The sequence below is a fragment of the Salmo salar genome, chromosome ssa02 (genome assembly GCF_905237065.1).
Source record: "Salmo salar chromosome ssa02, Ssal_v3.1, whole genome shotgun sequence".
Taxonomy (NCBI): Eukaryota; Metazoa; Chordata; class Actinopteri; order Salmoniformes; family Salmonidae; genus Salmo; species Salmo salar.
The window spans coordinates 63,248,448-63,267,825 of record NC_059443.1 but is presented as its reverse complement, the minus strand read 5'-3'; the positions used below and the strand labels follow the sequence as shown (position 1 = coordinate 63,267,825).

General features: G+C 45.8%; 1 protein-coding gene across 1 annotated transcript in view; it reads left to right on the top strand.

Moving 5' to 3' along the window:
- LOC106594786 (glutamate receptor ionotropic, NMDA 2B) overlaps positions 1-19,378 on the top strand; it is a 121,834-nt gene that overhangs the window by 17,987 nt on the left and 84,469 nt on the right. Inside the window, 1 exon segment of the mRNA XM_045707501.1 lies at positions 9,115-9,833. Within this exon segment, the coding sequence (XP_045563457.1) occupies positions 9,115-9,833 (719 nt within the window).

Genomic DNA, 19,378 nt, shown 5'->3' with positions numbered 1-19,378 from the left:
ACCTGCCTCCTGAGTCTGGGTGTCCCTAACTACTGTGTGAAGTGAACCTGCCTCCTGAGTCTGGGTGTCCCTAACTAATGTGTGAAGTGAACCTGCCTCCTGAGTCTGGGTGTCCCTAACTAATGTGTGAAGTGAACCTGCCTCCTGAGTCTGGGTGTCCCTAACTAATGTGTGAAGTGAACCTGCCTCCTGAGTCTGGGTGTCCCCTCCTGACTGTATCACTGAGCTTGCTTTCATTTGGCCCTCTGCTGGGAACAGCTTGCTAATTAATTACCCATGACCACTGAGGTGGGGAGGGGTTGGGTGGGGTTGGAGGGTAACGAGACTGGGAGGGTGGTGGGGGGGAAGCAGGTCATAACTAGTGTCCTCAGGGGGTAGGCTAAAATTAATCACCCCCCATCCCTCCGACTTGCCAGAAAGACATCTTGCCAGACAAAAGTAGTACAGTCTGTCTCTGGGTTTGAATGAGGAAAAGTTATCTGTATCAAGTGTTGTTTTTTGCATGGCTGTTAACATTAGCTATCAAACAGAGAATACATAGACAGAGATATATAGGTGCAATATAGAAATGAGTGATGACACAGGGATGCCAGACTGTATAGAACATATAACCACATGGCTATCCAGTAGTGGTCCAGTCATATAGGCTTTATAGTTCTGGTCCAGTCATATAAGCTTTATAGTTCTAATCCAGTAATGGTCCAGTCATAGAGGCTTTATAGTTCTAATCCAGTAGTGGTCCAGTCATATAGGCTTTATAGTTCTAATCCATTAGTGGTCCAGTCATATAGGCTTTATAGTTCTAATCCATTAGTTGTCCAGTCATATAGGCTTTATAGTTCTAATCCAGTAATGGTCCAGTCATAGAGGCTTTATAGTTCTAATCCAGTAGTGGTCCAGTCATATAGGCTTTATAGTTCTAATCCATTAGTGGTCCAGTCATATAAGCTTTATAGTTCTAATCCAGTAGTGGTCCAGTCATAGAGGCTTTATAGTTCTAATCCAGTAGTGGTCCAGTCATAGAGGCTTTATAGTTCTAATCCAGTAGTAGTCCAGTCATATAGGCTTTATAGTTCTAATCCAGTAGTGGTCCAGTCATAGAGGCTTTATAGTTCTAATCCATTAGTGGTCCAGTCATATAGGCTTTATAGTTCTAATCCATTAGTTGTCCAGTCATATAGGCTTTATAGTTCTAATCCAGTGGTGGTCCAGTCATAGAGGCTTTATAGTTCTAATCCAGTGGTGGTCCAGTCATAGAGGCTTTATAGTTCTAATCCAGTAGTAGTCCAGTCATAGAGGCTTTATAGTTCTAATCCAGTGGTGGTCCGGTCATAGAGGCTTTATAGTTCTAGTTCAGTGGTGGTTCAGTCACTGTGAAGCGGGCCCCAGGCTCCAGCCCACATAGAGACCCCTCTACTCTGCTGTGTACTGCTGCCGTAAGGAGCAGCCAGAGGAGCATGGTCAATCAAATCCTGGAGATATGGAAGAAATGGCTTCAATGAGCTAATGCAGACCCCAGGGGATAGAGGAACCCTCCTACTATCAGTAGGTTTTTTTAGGGCTGTGTGTGTGTGTTTCAGGCTGGGAATGTGTGTGTGTATGCAGGCATGCATGTCTGTGGCATTTAAGCACAATTAACATTGAAAAGCCTCTCGACCGAGCTCAAGCACACTTAATCAAACACCTAAGACCCTCTTCTGTAAAATAGTGACTTTCCTTCCCTTTTTAGGCCATAGAGAAGCAACAGATTGATGACTACTACTCACCACTGTTAGCTCAAGTGGCTCATACTGATGATTACATCAACTTGGCCCCACTTCTGGGGATGAATAGGGTGATGAGACTGTCTCCTCCAGACATGGTCACTTCCTCTACCCCTTTATCTCATCTCTTATTCCCACTGTTCATGTTCTGCGTCTCTGTATCTGCCTCCCTATTTCAACCAACTGTCTCCCTTCTTCACTGCCTCATGCCCAGATGCTCCCAACGCTCTTTCCATCTCTATCTCGCTCTCTCTCTCTCTCTCTCTCTCTCTCTCTCTCTCTCTCTCTCTCGCTCTCTCGCTCTCTTTCTCTTTCTCTTTCTCTTTCTCTCTCTCTCTCGCTCTCTCTCTCGCTCTCTTTCTCGCTCTCTCTCTCTCACTCTCTTTCTCTTTCTCTCTTTCACTTTCTCTCTCTCTCTCTCTCTCTCTCTTTCACTTTCTCTCTCTCTCTCTGCCTCTGCTTTCACTCACTCACCATCTCTCTCTCTCTTTTACTATTTCTCTCACACTCTCTCTCTCTCTCTGCCTCTCCTTCCCTCCATCTCTCTCTCTTTCCATTTCTCAATTTTAATTAAAATCATTGAGTATCCAGAGGATTCGGCTGCATGACTGTGATTTAAATAGGGACATCACCATCTACTCAACATTACTGTCAGGCTAAAGCAAATTCCATTTATTCTCATAATGTGTGTGCTGCTCCTTCTCTAAGGACATGAATTACTACCATTTACAATCGCAAATTGTAGACATATGGATAAGAAGACGCTCGCTAACCAATCCTTGACTGTCCAACAATATGGAAATACAATCCGAATCAGCATGCAATACAATAAATTGCAAGACATCAGTGACATCAGTGAATTAACTGACATTTCCCCTGGTGGGATAGAATTAATGAATTACTGTAGAATACTGAAAAGAATAATAACCTATGTGACGAAGCTCCTGCATGAGGCTAATTAAAACAGCTTGAAGTCTGATTATCTCATTACAACAGCACAATAGCGACATGCAGAGATAAAGAGATGCACCTTTGAACCCAGAGATCAAGATGCCACTGAGAACAATGACTGAAGTGGATGTCATTGCCCATCCGCATGTTGGTGAAGAGCCATTGATGTCCAACCATTTACATAAAAAGATACCTATGAATTATGCGTGTGCTTTTGAATCATTTGCATGTAGAAAATGCATCGTGTAGGAGTAACGCTCTCAGAAATATCTGTTGTGTTCCTTGGCTACTACCTGTAAATCATGATGGGAAATGTATCAGCTTTCAGTATGTCATCCTCAATGTCTTTCAAATGTTGCGTGATTCTGGGGATGTTTGTGTGTAAATGTCAGTTTTGACTACTTATACAATGTCTTTCAGGAAGGTTTCTGTCTATACCGTCACGCGGATGTGTTTGCAGCTAATGTGTTCTATGGCTCCTGTGTGTGTTCTGGTTTCTGTGGAAACGGATGTGTTTCTGATTGCAGCTAATGTGTTCTATGGCTCCTGTATGTGTTCTGGTTACTGTGGAAACGGATGTGTTTCTGATTGCATAAAGAGACTGTTGCATTCACCGCGGAACAGCTAGCCCTCCTTCCTTCCTGAAGCTGCTTAGAGCTCCAGAGACTGCAACATTCAAACTCCTAATCCCCCAGTATTCAGGACAAGCAGCGTGTATTTAACATACCTTACACAACACTGTCTCTATCTAACCACCATTCACACACACACATGCATGCACACACACACACACACACACACACATCGCACACACACACACACACACAAACACACTCATTACAGTGTGAACAAGAGACCGGTGGGGCCTGAGCACAGAGAGCACAAACACCCAATAGGGGTTGAATGTCTTGACTGATCACAAAGAACGTCTATTGGCACATGGGAGAGTGGGGGAGAGACGAGGGGGGGTGGGGTCCTGGTAATTCTTCTGGCCGTTTGGGCTGTTTGAGGCGGGGTGAGTTCCTCGATCAATGCTCTTTGTAAATGTTAAGTGTGATGACAGTAACAGGCGAGTCTGAGCAAACGCCGCGGGCGCTAGTCTTATTGACACGGGCCAGTTCTGTGACTACACGCCCAATGAAACATGTGTCTCTCTCTCTCTATCTTTGTGTGTGTGTGTGTGTGTGTTGGCGCTCATGAGTGTGTGCCGTCTCATTGGGGAGAGAGTCAGGGAGCTGAATTACAGAGGGGCTCAGTGTAGACGTGTGTGTGTAGTGGAGACTGCTGCTGTGTAGCTACGCATCACTGGACCTGTCCATGCTGTGTACTAAATACATGCTACCGAATACCTGAGTACCTTTGTGTTCATGCGTGTACAAGCCTTACTGTGTGTATGTCTGTGTGTGTACGTGTGTTTCTGTGTCTGTGTGTATCTGTGTGTGTTAAATCCTCTGTGTGGGAATGGATGCGGATGGAATAACCACTTCAACAGTTTTCCTTCCACGTTAATGTCTCTGTTACTGTAATTGCAGTGTAAAGTAGTATGTAATGGACACACGACAGCATATTTAAATGCTCAGTCTCGATTTGTCTGCAGTCAGTGAGGAAAGCAAATGATCCATTGCGTTGGATGGCTCTTGACATTCTCCGTTTCTTGTAATTAATTTGGAGTTATTAATGACAGTTGAGCTTTTGTGTAGGGCTGATTACCCTAAATGTCAGGGTAGTTCTCTCTTAGTCAAACTGGTTGCTCTGTGTGTGTGTGTGTGTGTGTGTGTGTGTGTGTGTGTGTGTGTGTGTGTGTGTGTGTGTGTGTGTGTGTGTGTGTGTGTGTGTGTGTGTGTGTGTTGTTGTTGTTTTCACCCTTCAGCCTTTTTATAGCGCTTAGTTTTAAGGTCAGGTAGGTTCAGGTTCATCTCTCTCCGCTAGTGTCAAGTCAATTTTGTCTGTGTATGTGTGTGTGTGTTATACTGGGGTTTATTGCTCTCTCAGTAATTAGGCTGGGGAGGCCAAATGCTCCATTGACCATGACACACAGTAACACGGACCACCTACTCCTCTCCTCTTCTCTCTCAACACATTCCTAGAATAACACTAGTACATATTGGTCTACTTCTGGGTTGTGTGTGTGTGTGTGGGGGGGTATCTTGAACATTTGTGTTTGTGTCCAACAGTGTGCAATTTTCTTTGTGTGTGTGTGTGTGTGTGTGTGTGTGTGTGTGTGTGTGTGTGTGTGTGTGTGTGTGTGTGTGTGTGTGTGTGTGTGTGTGTGTGTGTGTAGACCTGGGTTAAAATACTATTTCAAATATCTCAATTACTTTCACATACATTTTGAAGTAAGTATTCAGATATTTTGTATTTGAAAAGACAAGTACTGTAGTTGAATATTGGAATGCATTTGGAAATACACTTGGAAGATATTAGCATGTATATTATGTATATTATTTGAAATACGTATTTAAAGTATTTAAAGTACTTAAAGTAGTTAATTGGGAATACTTTCAAATACTTCCAATATACAGTAAGTAGTTGATTCTGGCCACATTATTTAAAAATACTAAAATACACAAAAAATAAGTATTTATGTGACTAATGATAAAATACACATGTATTTGAACGCTGTGTGTATCAGTGTGTAAGTGTGTATAGTGTGTGTGTGTGTATCAGTGTGTGTGTGTGTGTATCAGTGTGTGTGTGTATAGTGTGTGTGTATCAGTGTGTGTGTATCAGTGTGTGTGTGTATCAGTGTGTGTGTGTATAGTGTGTGTGTGTATCAGTGTGTGTGTGTGTGTGTGTGTATAGTGTGTGTGTATCAGTGTGTGTGTGTGTGTATCAGTGTGTGTGTGTGTATAGTGTGTGTGTATCAGTGTGTGTGTGTGTATAGTGTGTGTATCAGTGTGTGTGTGTATAGTGTGTGTGTATCAGTGTGTGTGTGTGTGTGTGTGTGTGTATAGTGCATGTGTATCAGTGTGTGTATAGTGTGTATAGTGTATAGTGTGTGTATCAGTGTGTGTGTGTATAGTGTGTGTGTATCAGTGTGTGTGTGTGTATAGTGTGTGTGTATCAGTGTGTGTGTGTGTGTATAGTGTGTGTGTATCAGTGTGTGTGTGTATAGTGTGTGTGTGTGTATAGTGTGTGTGTATCAGTGTGTGTGTGTATAGTGTGTGTGTATCAGTGTGTGTGTGTGTATAGTGTGTGTGTATCAGTGTGTGTGTGTATAGTGTGTGTGTATCAGTGTGTGTGTGTGTATAGTGTGTGTGTATCAGTGTGTGTGTGTGTATAGTGTGTGTGTATCAGCGTACGAAGCGAACATTATGTGTATCTCCTTGTCCATCAGGGTGCTGCATGGAGGCATATTTGAATTGTTGCCATGGAAACTCTCTCTGTCTCTCTCTCTCCCTCTCTGACTCTCTCTCTCTCTCTCTCTCCCTCTCTCTCTCCCCCTTTCTTCATCCTTGCCCTGCCTCTGTCTCTGTCATTCTCACTATCTCACTCTTTTCTCCCATACTTTCCTCTCCGACTTCTCTCTCTGGCCATCTTTTCTAACCTTCCTTCTCATTGTGTGCTTCAACCATCCTTCCTTCATCACTCTTTCTTCTTCTTCCTTCATCTTCAGCTCTTCTTTTATCATCCTAAAAATGTCTTTCTTTTCATCCCTCCATCTTCACAGCACCCATCCTCCTCCCCCTCGCTGGATTTCTTCTTGTTGCTGCTGTTCTTCTTCCTCCAACCACCTCCATCTGTGTTGTGTATACCTCCATTTTCCCTCCCCTCCTCTCTCTGCTTTACTCCCACTCTCTTGCTCCTCTTCCTCACCTCTCTCTACGTTCCTCCCACTCTCTTCCTCTTCCTCCTCCTCCTCTCACTGCTTTCATCCCACTCTCCTCCTCCTCTTCCTCACCACTCTCTACGTTCCTCCCACTCTCTTCCTCCTCCTCCTCTCCTCTCTCTGCTTTCATCCCACTCTCTTCCTCCTCCCCTCTCTGCTTTCATCCCACTCTCTTCCTCCTCCCCTCTCTGCTTTCATCCCACTCTCCTCCTCCCCTCTCTGCTTTCATCCCACTCTCCTCCTCCTCTCTCTGCTTTCATCCCACTCTCTTCCTCCTCCTCTCTCTGTGCTTTCATCCCACTCTCTTCCTCCTCCCCCTCTGCTTTCATCCCACTCTCTTCCTCCTCCCCTCTCCTCTCTCTGCTTTCATCCCACTCTCCTCCTCCTCTCCTCTCTCTGCTTTCATTCCACTCTCCTCCTCCTCCTCTCCTCTCTCTGCTTTCATCCCAATCTCCTCCTCCCCCTCTCCTCTCTCTGCTTTCATCCCACTCTCCTCCTCCCCCTCTCCTCTCTCTGCTTTCATCCCACTCTCCTCCTCCTCTCTCTCCTCTCTCTGCTTTCATCCCACTCTCTTCTTCCTCCCCCTCTCCTCTCTCTGCTTTCATCCCACTCTCCTCCTCCTCTCTCTCCTCTCTCTGCTTTCCTCCCACTCTCTTCTTCCTCCTCCTCTCCTCTCTCTGCTCTCATCCCACTCGCCTCCCCCTCCTCTTCCTCCTCCCCCTCTCCTCTTTCTGCTTTCCTCCCACTCTCTTCCTCATCCTCCCCCTCTCCTCTCCTCCCAGCAGTGTCCAACCTCACTGAGGGTTGAGCCCGTTTACAATTAGCATGTGTACCTGCAATTAGGTCTGACAAACCTCCACTAATTACGCTTTTAGATGGGACATTTGTAGTAACAGACTACATTAGCTACCCCCTTTTCCTCTGCTACTTCTCCCTTCACCCCTCTGCTTTGCTCTCCCCCTGGCCTCTTTGATATCTCTTTGCCTATTTCTCTCCCCATTTCTCTGTGTTCTCTCTCCTCCCTTTCTCCCCTGTTTTTCTCCTCTCTCTCTCTCTCTCTCCATGTTCATTCCTCCTTTCTCTGCTTTCTACTCCCTTACTTCTCCCTAGTTGTTTTCTCCCTGTTTTCACTCTCATCTCTCTCTTCTGTAGTTTAGGGTTCCTCTCATGTGATCATGCCTAGATCAACTCCAGCACACACAGGAGGCTTCATAAATGAAAGATCATAAAAGGTGCTGTGAAAAAAAATATATATATTTTGTGCCCCTCATGCCCCGTGCCCCCCTTTGAATGTCCCTCTCTCTGTCTCTATATCTCTTTGTCTCCCTGTCCCTATCTCTCTTTCTCTCTCTTTGTTTTTCTCTCCTTCTCTCTCCCTCTGCCTCTTAAAAAGCATTAAAGTATAGCTACATTAAGGATTCCCATTTCTATCTCAATATGAACGAAAATGTGCTGTCGTTGTCATTTGACTTCCTCCCATACACACACGCACGCACGCACGCACACACACACACACACACACACACACACACACACACACACACACACACACACACACACACACACACACACACACACACACACACACACACACACACACACACACACACACACACACACACACACACACACACACACAGTCAGAAACCAAATGTTTCACATCAAGCTATGAATAATTGTGTTTCTCCCTGACTGTCCCCTCCCTCTCTTCTTCTCCTCTCTTTCTATTCTCTCTCTCCCTATTTCTCTCTGCATTGCTGTTAATAAAAGGAGCAGGAAATAATAGGTCTGCAATTGACTTCAAAAAGGCTAAAGGGGGATGGGAGGGAGGGAGGGACTAAGACTGGTGGGAAGAGGGGTTAATGGCAATGAGAGGCAGTTACTGCTCAAAGGAAAAGAGAAAAATAGAAAGATAGAGAGATAGATAGAAAGAGGGAGAGAGAGATAGGAAGAGAGAGACAGAAGGAGAGATGGAGAGAGCTAGAGAGTGCAGGGGAGAGAATAAGCATCAGTCTCAGTCTGTGAGTGTCTGATGGTCACTTAACCTGGCAGCCAGTCCATGAAGCTCAGAACCCGTCAATCTGTCAAAACACACCCGGCGCTGTCGGTCTCCTCACCGCACGCACACGCACACGCACACACACACACACACACACACACACACACACACACACACACACACACACACACACACACACACACACACACACACAAAAAAACACACACACACACACACACACACACACACACACACACCAAACTGTCTTTGATGTCTGCCACAAGGTCCCTCTGAGGAAATCACTAGAATAGAGTGGTGGATTAAGCATTGTTGAGCGTCACTAGACATTTTATCTCAATTTATACGATTTCAGCATGTGAACAATACTCTATGTGCGTCATTTGATCCTGTTTTCTTTGTGTGCGGTTGTAGCAGTCAGGGTATTATTATGATACAGTACCTCTTTTCAGTCCCATCTCCTGCTGGTATTATTATATTTACTGTACATGATATTAATCCTCTCTCTCTCTCTCTCCCCCTCCCTCCCTACCTCCCTCCTTCCCTCCCTCCAGGTACTACATTTACACTCCTCCACGATGCTTGTCAGCCTCCTCTCCCCCTCCCCACTCCAGGACAGGCGCGTCACCTCCTCCTTCCCCCCCTCCTCCTCCCGAACACACTTCTTCCCCTCATCAGCACCCTCGGTTGGCCCTTCCCTCCCTCTCCCTCCCTCTCTCCCTCTCTCTCCTCCTCCTCTTCCTATTCCTTCTGCCCATCTGCGAGTCGGCGCGGTCACCTGGGAGGGGTGGAGCTGGTCAGGGCGGAGGAGCACCAGGAGGTGCACACGGGACGGGAGGAGCAGGAGGCGAGAAAGGAGGCCAGAGGGGCACAAACCTCATCCCCCCTCACTACCCCCCTTACTACCCCCCAGTATCCCCTGCCCGGCCGCCTGCGCCCCCCCTTACCTCCCAAAGTGGCCTCCTCTCTCAGCATCGCCGTCATCCTGGTGGGCAACTCTAGCGAGGTGTCGTCCACCTACGTAGAGAAAGAGGAGTTCCTCCATGTACCCCACCCTACCAAAGTCCAACTGGAGACCATGAACGACACGGACCCCAAGAGTATCATCAACCGCATCTGCACCCTGATGACCAACACCTGGCTGCAGGGGGTGGTGTTCGGGGACGACACGGACCAGGAGGCCATCGCCCAGATCCTGGACTTCATCTCTGCCCAGACACACATCCCCATCCTGGGCATCCGAGGAGGCTCCTCCATGGTCATGGCTGCCAAGGTATGGACACTAACTTTAATGTACATCTCTTTCCGCTGTAGTACACACAACCTCAGACACCTATCTATTGAATAGTGTGATGCAGTTCATACAATAGCCTCAGCTGGTTGGATACACATGTATACAGTATATTGACAAAAAATGCACTGTTGGTTAAGGGCTTGTAAGTAAGCATTTCACTTTAAGGTCTACACCTGTTGTATTTGGAGCACATGACAAATAAACTTTGATTTGATGACACCACTACTAGTACAATGCAGTACAGTAGGTAGAAGTAACTCTGTGAAGCTCGTTAAATGCTCAGGGTCCTGACACTAGTTGTTATGGTTCTCTATACATTGGGTACATGCATGTATTCTCTATCCAAGTGCTGGTGTTGAGCCCTGGTTGTTAGTCACACCAACCACTTGACTGAAAAGCTAGCTCCTGGTCCAGGGGTGATAGTTGACTTTTGTATATCTTAAACAAGGTTACTCATCACCTTGTTGACTTTTGTATATCTTAAACAAGGTTACTCATCACCTTGTTGACTTTTGTATATCTCAAACAAGGTTACTCATCACCTAGCAACAGGCATACTGTACTATATCTATGCATGTTCCTGTATGAGGGAAGACCAACCTCCTGAAGCGCATTAAGGCACAGCTGGGCAAGACCACAGACATAGAAGGAAATATAATATTTTTATTGAATGGCTGCTATACAGACGCAGAAAAGAATACAACTAGGCGGCCAATACGTTGCAAAACCTTTAGAGAGACGATTTACAAGTGATAAACACATGTAGGTAGGAGCATATCAGCCTACACATTACAATACATCAGGACGCATAACTGCAACGTTTCAACTCAATAAGTCTTCCTCAAGCAGCATTGTTAAGCTATACAGCCGATCAAGGCAGTGTTACTTTCAATATTCAATTGACAAGAGGTACAGTAGATCCATTAAAATCACGCAGAGCAGGGAAACATGACCGTTTTAGCCACTCTATTCTGAGCGGCACTGGGTCCGACTGTGAACGCTACAGCATCTTATTCCGGCCCGTCTCTCAATGATTGATTCAGCTGTTAATTGGCTTCCTACAGCATATGAATCTGACGTCACATCCATGGCTGCTTCTCACATGGAACTATTCCCTATATAGTGCCCTATGGGCCCTGGTCAGAGGTAGTGGACTACATAGGGAATAGGGTGACAGCGAGGCTACTCAACCCTGAAAAGACTCGCTGTTTGAGACAATGAGACGTTTGGCAAGTTAAATAAGAGCTTTGTCAGATTTGACTTAAAGGAAAACTCCAGCCAAAAACTATATTTTGGCATTTGTTTTATTAGTCCATTGTTGATTTAGTCCCAAAATGTTTTGCATGACAGCAGTCAAGTTTTCAAGATATATAACTTTAAAAATACATAAATACAGCTAGTAGGATGCATTTTTGTCATGTGTGCTACCTCTCCGGCCTCTAGGTCACCAGGCTGCTCATTATGGCGCACACCTGTCACCATCGTTACAAGCACTTGCGTGTCATTAGACTCACCTGGACTCCATCACCTCCTTGATTACCTGCCCTATATATGTCACTCCCTTTGGTTCCTTCCCCAGGCGTTATTGTTTCTGTTCCTGTGGCGTGTCTGTGCATTGTTCGTGTTTCTTATTTTGTATTATGTTGTGTTTATTTGTTAAAAGTTATTTGGGATAGGTGGGACATTAGCGTGGATGTTGGCCCACCTGGCCAACATCCAGTGAAATTGCAGAGCTCAAAATTCTAATTAAATTACTATAAATATTAAACTTTCAAGAAATCACAAGTGCAATACAACAAAATATAGCTTAACTTGTTGTTAATCCAGCCAAGGTGTCAGATTTCAAAAAGGCTTTACGGCGAAAGCAAACCATGCGATTATCTGAGGACAGTGTCCAGCACACAAATGCATAACAAATCATTTTCAACCAGGGAGTTGCGACACGAAAGTCAGAAATAGCGATATAATATATACCTTACCTTTGAAGATCTTCTTCTGTTGGCACTCCAAAATGTCCCAGTTACATTACAAATGGTCCTTTTGTTCAATAAAGTCATTTTTTTCTATCCATAAAAACTCAGTTTAACTGGGGCGCTTCAGTCAATAATCCACTCGGTTTCCCTCTTTCAAAATGCATACAAAATGAATCCCAAACGTTACCAATAAACTTATCCAAACAAGTCAATCAACGTTTATAATCAGTCCTTAGGTACCCTAATACGCAAATAATCAATAATATTTAAGACGGAGAATCGTTATTGTCTTTACCGGAGATAAACAAAAAGAACGCGCTGTCTCGGCCATGCGCTTGGAAACAACAGCCAAAATGGGAGCCACTTAGAAAAACTACAACTTCTCCCTAATTTTTCCAAAAACCAGCCTAAAACTCTTTCTAAAGGCTGTTGACATCTAGTGGAAGCCCTAGGAACTGCAATCGGGGACGATTTCACCCTATTATAAAAGTGCCAGGCATTGAAATCAGTGGTATGCTGAATGTTTTTTGTTGTTGATGGTTTGTCCTCGGGGTTTCGCCTGCCATGTCAGTTCTGTTATACTCACAGACATTATTTCAACGGTTATAGAAACTTTAGAGTGTTTTCTATCCAAATCTACCAATTATATGCATATCCTAGCTTCTGGGCCTGAGTAGCAGGCAATTTACTTTGGGCACGCTTTTCATCCTGACGTCAAAATACCACCCCCTATCCCAAAGAAGTTTTAAAACACTCACTCCCTGAACTTGCTTCCCAACTCTCAGCACACATTGTTACAGAATGACGCCTCACCAAAGAGAAGCATCAGGGGGTGATTTAAATTATTTTGTGGAGGTGATGTCTGGTCCGGGTGTCCGAACCGGAGCTACCTGGGAGGCCTCAGCCAGTTTGTCTGGTTCCCCTGCCTCAACTGGCTCAACGGGTTTCCATACCTCAACGGGATCATTAGGCTCCCATGCATCAGCTGGCTCGATAGGCTCTCATGCCTCAGCGGGTGAACAGGTTCCTGTTCCTCGACCGAGGCAACCGGGGAGGTCTCAGCCGGCTCATCAGGCTCTCACGCCTCAGCCGGTTAGTCCGGTTTGTACGCTTCAGCAGAAGCGAGCGGTCCGCTCCGGATCCCCGGGATCGTCCCTTTGGTTAACGTCCTGCGTCTGGAGCCGAACGCGCCGGGGAGGGGGTACCGTCATGTATGCTCTATCTCTGGTGCTCTTGGTCGCCATGCTGAGACTGACAGGTTTTCCGCACCTCAGCAGAGTTGACCGGTCCGCTCCTGATCCCCGGGATTGTCAATTTGGTCAGTGTCCTGCGGCTGGAGCCGCAAGTCGGGCAGGGGGTAATGTCACATGTGCTCCCTCTCCGGCCTCTAGGTCACCAGCCTGCTCGTTATGGTGCACACTTGTCACCATCGTTACGCGCACCTGCGCATCATCAGACTCACCTGGACTCCATCACCTCCTTGCTTACCTGCCCTATATGTCACTCCCTTTGGTTCCTTCCCCAGGTGTCATTGTTTCTCTTTCTGTTTCATGTCTGTGCGTTGTTCGTGTTTTTATTATGTTGTGTTTATTTATTAAAACACTTACTCCCTGAACTTGCTTTGCGACGCATCGTTACACAGCACACATCGTTACAATGTTGAATCATATGATGCTGCGTTTTGCATCATATGAAGCTAAATGCATCATGCCAACTGTAATTATGTATTTTGATGATGTGATGAAATCTAGTAGGCCCTGACTTTGGGCCGGTTGCGGCCTACTTTTGAATTGTAATGTACCCAGTAATAACAGACCAATGAACCATATAAATACTTTAGTGAATGTGATGTATCTATACAGGCTTAGAAATGATTGATGAGATTAGGCCATTGAACATAATGGAAAGTCTTGTAGAAGTCTCTGAGTGTTAGGGGGTGATTTGTCTTTCTTTGAGGATGTTTTGACTTGCTTTTGGAGAGTCTGCATCAGTTCTCATCTACTTCGTTTACTTCAGCTTCAAAATGGAGGCACCAAGGCAGTGGCTTTTCTGTCTGGGTTGTGTGAGTTAGTTGGACAGTGTCAGGACCGTCCACGATAATCCAAATAGGTCAGATCAGGTTTTCAATGAATAACTTCAGTTAGACTGTCACGATTGTCGTAAGGAGTGGACCAAAATGCAACGGGAAAATGTATACTCATCTTCTTTTTAAATTTGAAGAAGGAAAAACAAAATAAACACGTATACAAAAACAAACAACTCCAAACAGTCCCGTCAGGTGCAACAAACACTAAACCAGGAATAACTACCCACACACCCCCATAGAACAAACACCCCTATAAATAGGACCTTCAATCAGAGGCAATGAGAAGCAGCTGCCTCCAATTGAAGGTCAACCCAATAAACACCACATAGAAATAGACCAACTAGAAATAACATAGAAATACACTAAGATAGAACATAACCCCCAAAACCCCGAAACACCCTAAACAAACACCCCCTGTCACGCCCTGACCAAACTACAATAACAAACAGCCCCTTTACTGGTCAGGACATGACAGTACCCCCCCAAAGGTGCAGACCCCGGATGCACCTTAAACAACAACAAAAAAACACAAAAATAAACCCAACACAAAAATAATCCCCTAACTAAAGGGAGGGAAGGGAGGGTGGCCACCGTCACCGACGGTTCTTGTGCTACACCCCCCCCATCCTCCTACTACGGAGGTGGCTCAGGCTCCGGCCTTACTTCCCAACCTAACCTGTCCACCCCGCTAACTGCTTATTATTATTTACCCCTCCCGAAGTCCCTGGACTAAGGCGCATCGCTGAAGACCTCGGGCCGAGGCGCGTCGCTGGAGACCTCGGGCTGATGCACATCGCTGGAGACCTCGGGCTGATGCGTGTCGCTGGAGACCTCGGGCTGATGCGCGTCGCTGGAGACCTCGGACTGGAGGGCGACTCTAGGAGCTCCGGACTGGAGGGCGACTCTGGGAGCTCCGGACTGGAGGGCGACTCTGGGAGCTCCGGACTGGAGGGCGACTCTGGGAGCTCCGGACTGGAGGGCGACACTGGGAGCTCCGGACTGTGGGCCGTCTCTGCTGGCTCCGGACTGTGGGCCGTCTCTGCTGGCTCCGGACTGTGGGCCGTCTCTGCTGGCTCCGGACTGTGGGCCGTCTCTGCTGGCTCCGGACTGTGGACCGTCTCTGCTGGCTCCGGACTGTGGGCCGTCTCTGCTGGCTCCGGACTGTGGGCCGTCTCTGCTGGCTCCGGACTGTGGGCCGTCTCTTCTGGCTCCGGACTGTGGGCCGTCTCTGCTGGCTCCGAACTGTGGGCCATCTCTAGACAGGGCACTGTCGCCGGAAGCTCTGGACGGGCACTGTCGCCGGAAGCTCTGGACGGGGAACTGTCACTGGAAGCTCTGGACGGGGAACTGTCACCGGAAGCTCTGAATGGGGACTGCGCACTGACGGCCTGATGCGTGGGGCTGGCTTTGGAGGCGCCAGACTAGGGACACGCACCACAGGGCTAGTGCGAGGAACAGGAGCAGGACGAACTGGACTGGGCTGACGCACTGGAGGCCTGGTGCGTCGGGCTGGTCCTGGAGGTACCAGACTGGAGACACGCACCCCAAGGCTAGTGCGAGGAGCGGGAACAGGACGTTCTGGACTGGGCTGACGCACTAGAGGCCTGGTGCGTGGTGCTGGCTTTGGAGGCGCCAGACTGGAAACACGCATCTCAAGGCTAGTGCGAGGAGCGAGAACTGGATACACTGGGTCATGAGTAAGCACCGACGGTCTGGAGCGCACCGCCTGTACAACCCGTCCTGGCTGGATGGTAACAGTAGCCCTGCACGAGCGGAGTGCTGGCACAGGGCGAACTGGGCTGTGCAGAGGCCTGATGGCTCCCGTGCGTAGAGCAGGCGTAGGGTAGCCTGGGCCTAGGAGGCGCACTGGTGGCCAGATATGCTGTGCAGGCATACTCCTACCCGGCTGGATGCCCACTCTAGCACGGCACTTGCGAGGGGCTGGGATCACTCGCACCGGACTGTTCGTGCGCATGGGCGAGATTGTGCGCACTTCCGCATACACCGGTGCTCTATCACGGCTCAGGCTAAGACCCAGATGCAGACACAGGAGGTGGAGAGTACGAGTCTCAGAGTTTATTATAGTACATTGCGCAGGCACAATGGAAGTCAAGGCAGGCAAAGAGTCAGAATCCAAATCAGAAACAGAACTGGGAAGTCTAGGAAAAACAAAACTAGAGCACAGGAAACACTGGTAGGACTTGGTGGGACAAGACGAACTGGCAACAGGTATAAATACAGGTATAAATACACAGGGGATAATGGGGGGAAATAGGAGACACCTGGTGGGGGGTGGAGACAAGCACAAAGACACGTGAAACAGATCAGAATGTGACACTGTCCCTCTCTCTCTCCCTCTCCATCTCTTCTTTAACAATCATAAATGTTGTTGACATTCCGCTAGGGATCTGTTTTCAGCGTATTACGTCTCCAGTCAATAACCGGTGCAAAGTGTTTATTCTGTGTTCCCATTTAATTAGCTAGAAAATAAATAATTAAACCAATTTGTGTAGTATTGAATCATAAGTCAGGCCCAGGTTTTTGCAGTTGCGAGGTTACAACTGTTCAGAATGTTGATATAATACAAGGTTATGATTAATAAGTTGACTGTTTATAGATGTGATCGGTAAAGACCTTTTAGAGTTTAATAACCTCTTACATCTAGACGTTCCGCTAGCGGAACACCTGCTCCAATATCCAATGATAGGCGTGGCGCGAATTACAAATTCCTCAAAAATACAAAAACTTCAATTTTTCAAACATATGACTATTTCACAGCATTTAAAAGACAGGACTCTCCTTTATCTAACCACACTGTCCGATTTCAAAAAGGCTTTACAGCGATAGCAAAACATTAGATTATGTCAGCAGAGTACCAAGCCAGAAATAATCATCCACCCATTTTTCAAGCTAGCATATAATGTCACAAAAACCCTGAAGACAGCTAAATGCAGCACTAACCTTTGATGATCTTCATCAGATGACACACCTAGGACATTATGTTATACAATACATGCATGTTTTGTTCAATCAAGTTCATATTTATATCAAAAAACAGCTTTTCACATTAGCATGTGACGTTCAGAACTAGCATACCCCCCGCAAACTTCCGGGGAATTTGCTAACAATTTACTAAATTACTCACGATAAACGTTCACAAAAAGCATAACAATTATTTTAAGAATTATAGATACAGAACTCCTCTATGCACTCGATATGTCCGATTTTAAAATAGCTTTTTGGTGAAAGCACATTTTGCAATATTCTAAGTACATAGCCCAGGCATCACGGGCTAGCTATTTAGACACCCGGCAAGTTTAGCACTCACCAATATCAGATTTACTATTATAAAAGTTTGATTACCTTTTGTTGTCTTCGTCAGAATGCACACCCAGGACTGCTACTTCAATAACAAATGTTTGTTTGGTCCAAAATAATCCATCGTTATATCCGAATAGCGGCGTTTTGTTTGTGCGTCCCAGACACTATCCGAATGGTAAAGAAGGGTCGCGCGCATTGCGCAATTCGTGACAAAAAAAATCTAAATATTCCATTACTGTACTTCGAAGCATGTCAACCGCTGTTTAAAATCCATTTTTATGCCATTTTTCTCGTAAAAAAGCGATAATATTCCGACCGGGAATGTCCATTTAGCTAAACAGAGGAAAGAAAACAAAGCTTTCGGTCGACGCGGGCACGAGCCTGAGTCTCACAGTACTGTAACCAGCCACTACCCAAACGCGCTACTTTGTTTCAGCCAGAGCCTGCAAAGCCACGATTCAGCTTTTTACCGCCTTCTGAGAACCTATGGCAGCCGTAGGAAGTGTCACGGGACAGCTAAGATCCTCACTCTTCAATAAACAGAGACAAGAAGAACGACACCTTGTCAGAAAGGCCACTTCCTGCATGAAATCTTCTCAGGTTTTTGCCTGCCATAGGAGTTCTGTTATACTCACAGACACCATTCAAACAGTTTTAGAAACTTTAGGGTGTTTTCTATCCAAAGCCAATAATTATATGCATATTCTAGTTACTGGGCAGGAGTAGTAACCAGATTAAATCGGGTACGTTTTTTATCCAGCCGTGAAAATACTGCCCCCTAGCCATAACAGGTTAATTCGGGAGATGGTAACTCTTTAAAGAACTGCTCTCGTGGTGCCCCAGATCCTAATGAGTTAATTGTTACATGATGAATTTAGTCAGGTAACAATTAAAAATAGTTGGTTAAATAGATAAACAACAGTCTTCAGATTAATGTTAAAGTCAAGTCACGATGTAATGACTCTCGTTGGTGGTAGGAAAAGTAGACCAAAGCGCAGCGTGGAAAGTGTTCATGATTCCTTTATTCACAAAACACTTAAACAAAATACCAAAAGGCGAAAACGAAAGCGCACAGTTCTGTCAGGCACGGACACTAAACAGAAAACAAGATCCCACAAAAACCCAAAAGGAAAATGACAACTTATATATGATCCCCAATCAGAGACAACGATAGACAGCTGCCTCTGATTGGGAACCACACTCGGCCAAAAACAAAGAAATAAAAAACATAGACTTTCCCACCCGAGTCACCCCCTGACCTAACCAAACATAGAGAATAATAAGGATCTCTAAGGTCTGGGCGTGACACACGACAACAGCAAAAAGCCTCCTTTTAGTTAAAAGAGAAGAAATTAGAAAGTTGGAGACAGTTTTGAAGACTTCAAACATCCTTAGAAGATATCACTGTCTTCTATGTACCTGTTTAGTACTGTGACCAAAATCAGAGGGAGACTAAAATACATCTGTGTCTCTGTGAACCCCCTGAACTCGGTTTAATGGATCACATGAAAACAACTCAAATCAAACAGGATTGAATTCAAACAGCCACTGACTGTGAGATGGTCTTTTACAAAGGTCTGAGGCTGTTAGCAAAGGTCAACTTGGGGTTTGCAAACAGACATTAATCTGAGAAACAAGCCTCTCAGAGGAAAGTGAGAGAGACAGAGAGAGAGAGAGAGAGAAAAAGGTAATTCACTGAAAATGGTTCTCTGAAAAAGAAAGGCAAGACCACAGCAATAGGCACACTACAAAAATAACCACAGAAAAGATTGTAAATAGAGGCCGAGAGGAATAGAGAGTTGGAGAGAGAGAGAGAGAGAGAGAGAGAGAGAGAGAGAGAGAGAGAGAGAGAGAGAGAGAGAGAATGTGTAACACACAGAGAGATAGGTTTATGAAATTATCCAGAATATGTGTGTGGGTGTGAGGGAGGAAGAGGATTCTACTCAACATATAATTACCCTATTTAAAAACTGACAGATAGACAGAGGGTACCAACACAGACTGACAGGAACTGACAGGGACTGACAGGGACGATGAGACACATGCCCAGGACAACAATACAAGTCAGGAGGGGAAAAACACATGTTAAAGGCCTATTAGAGAGAGGGAAAGACAGGTAGAGAGAGAGAGAGAGAGAGATGTGA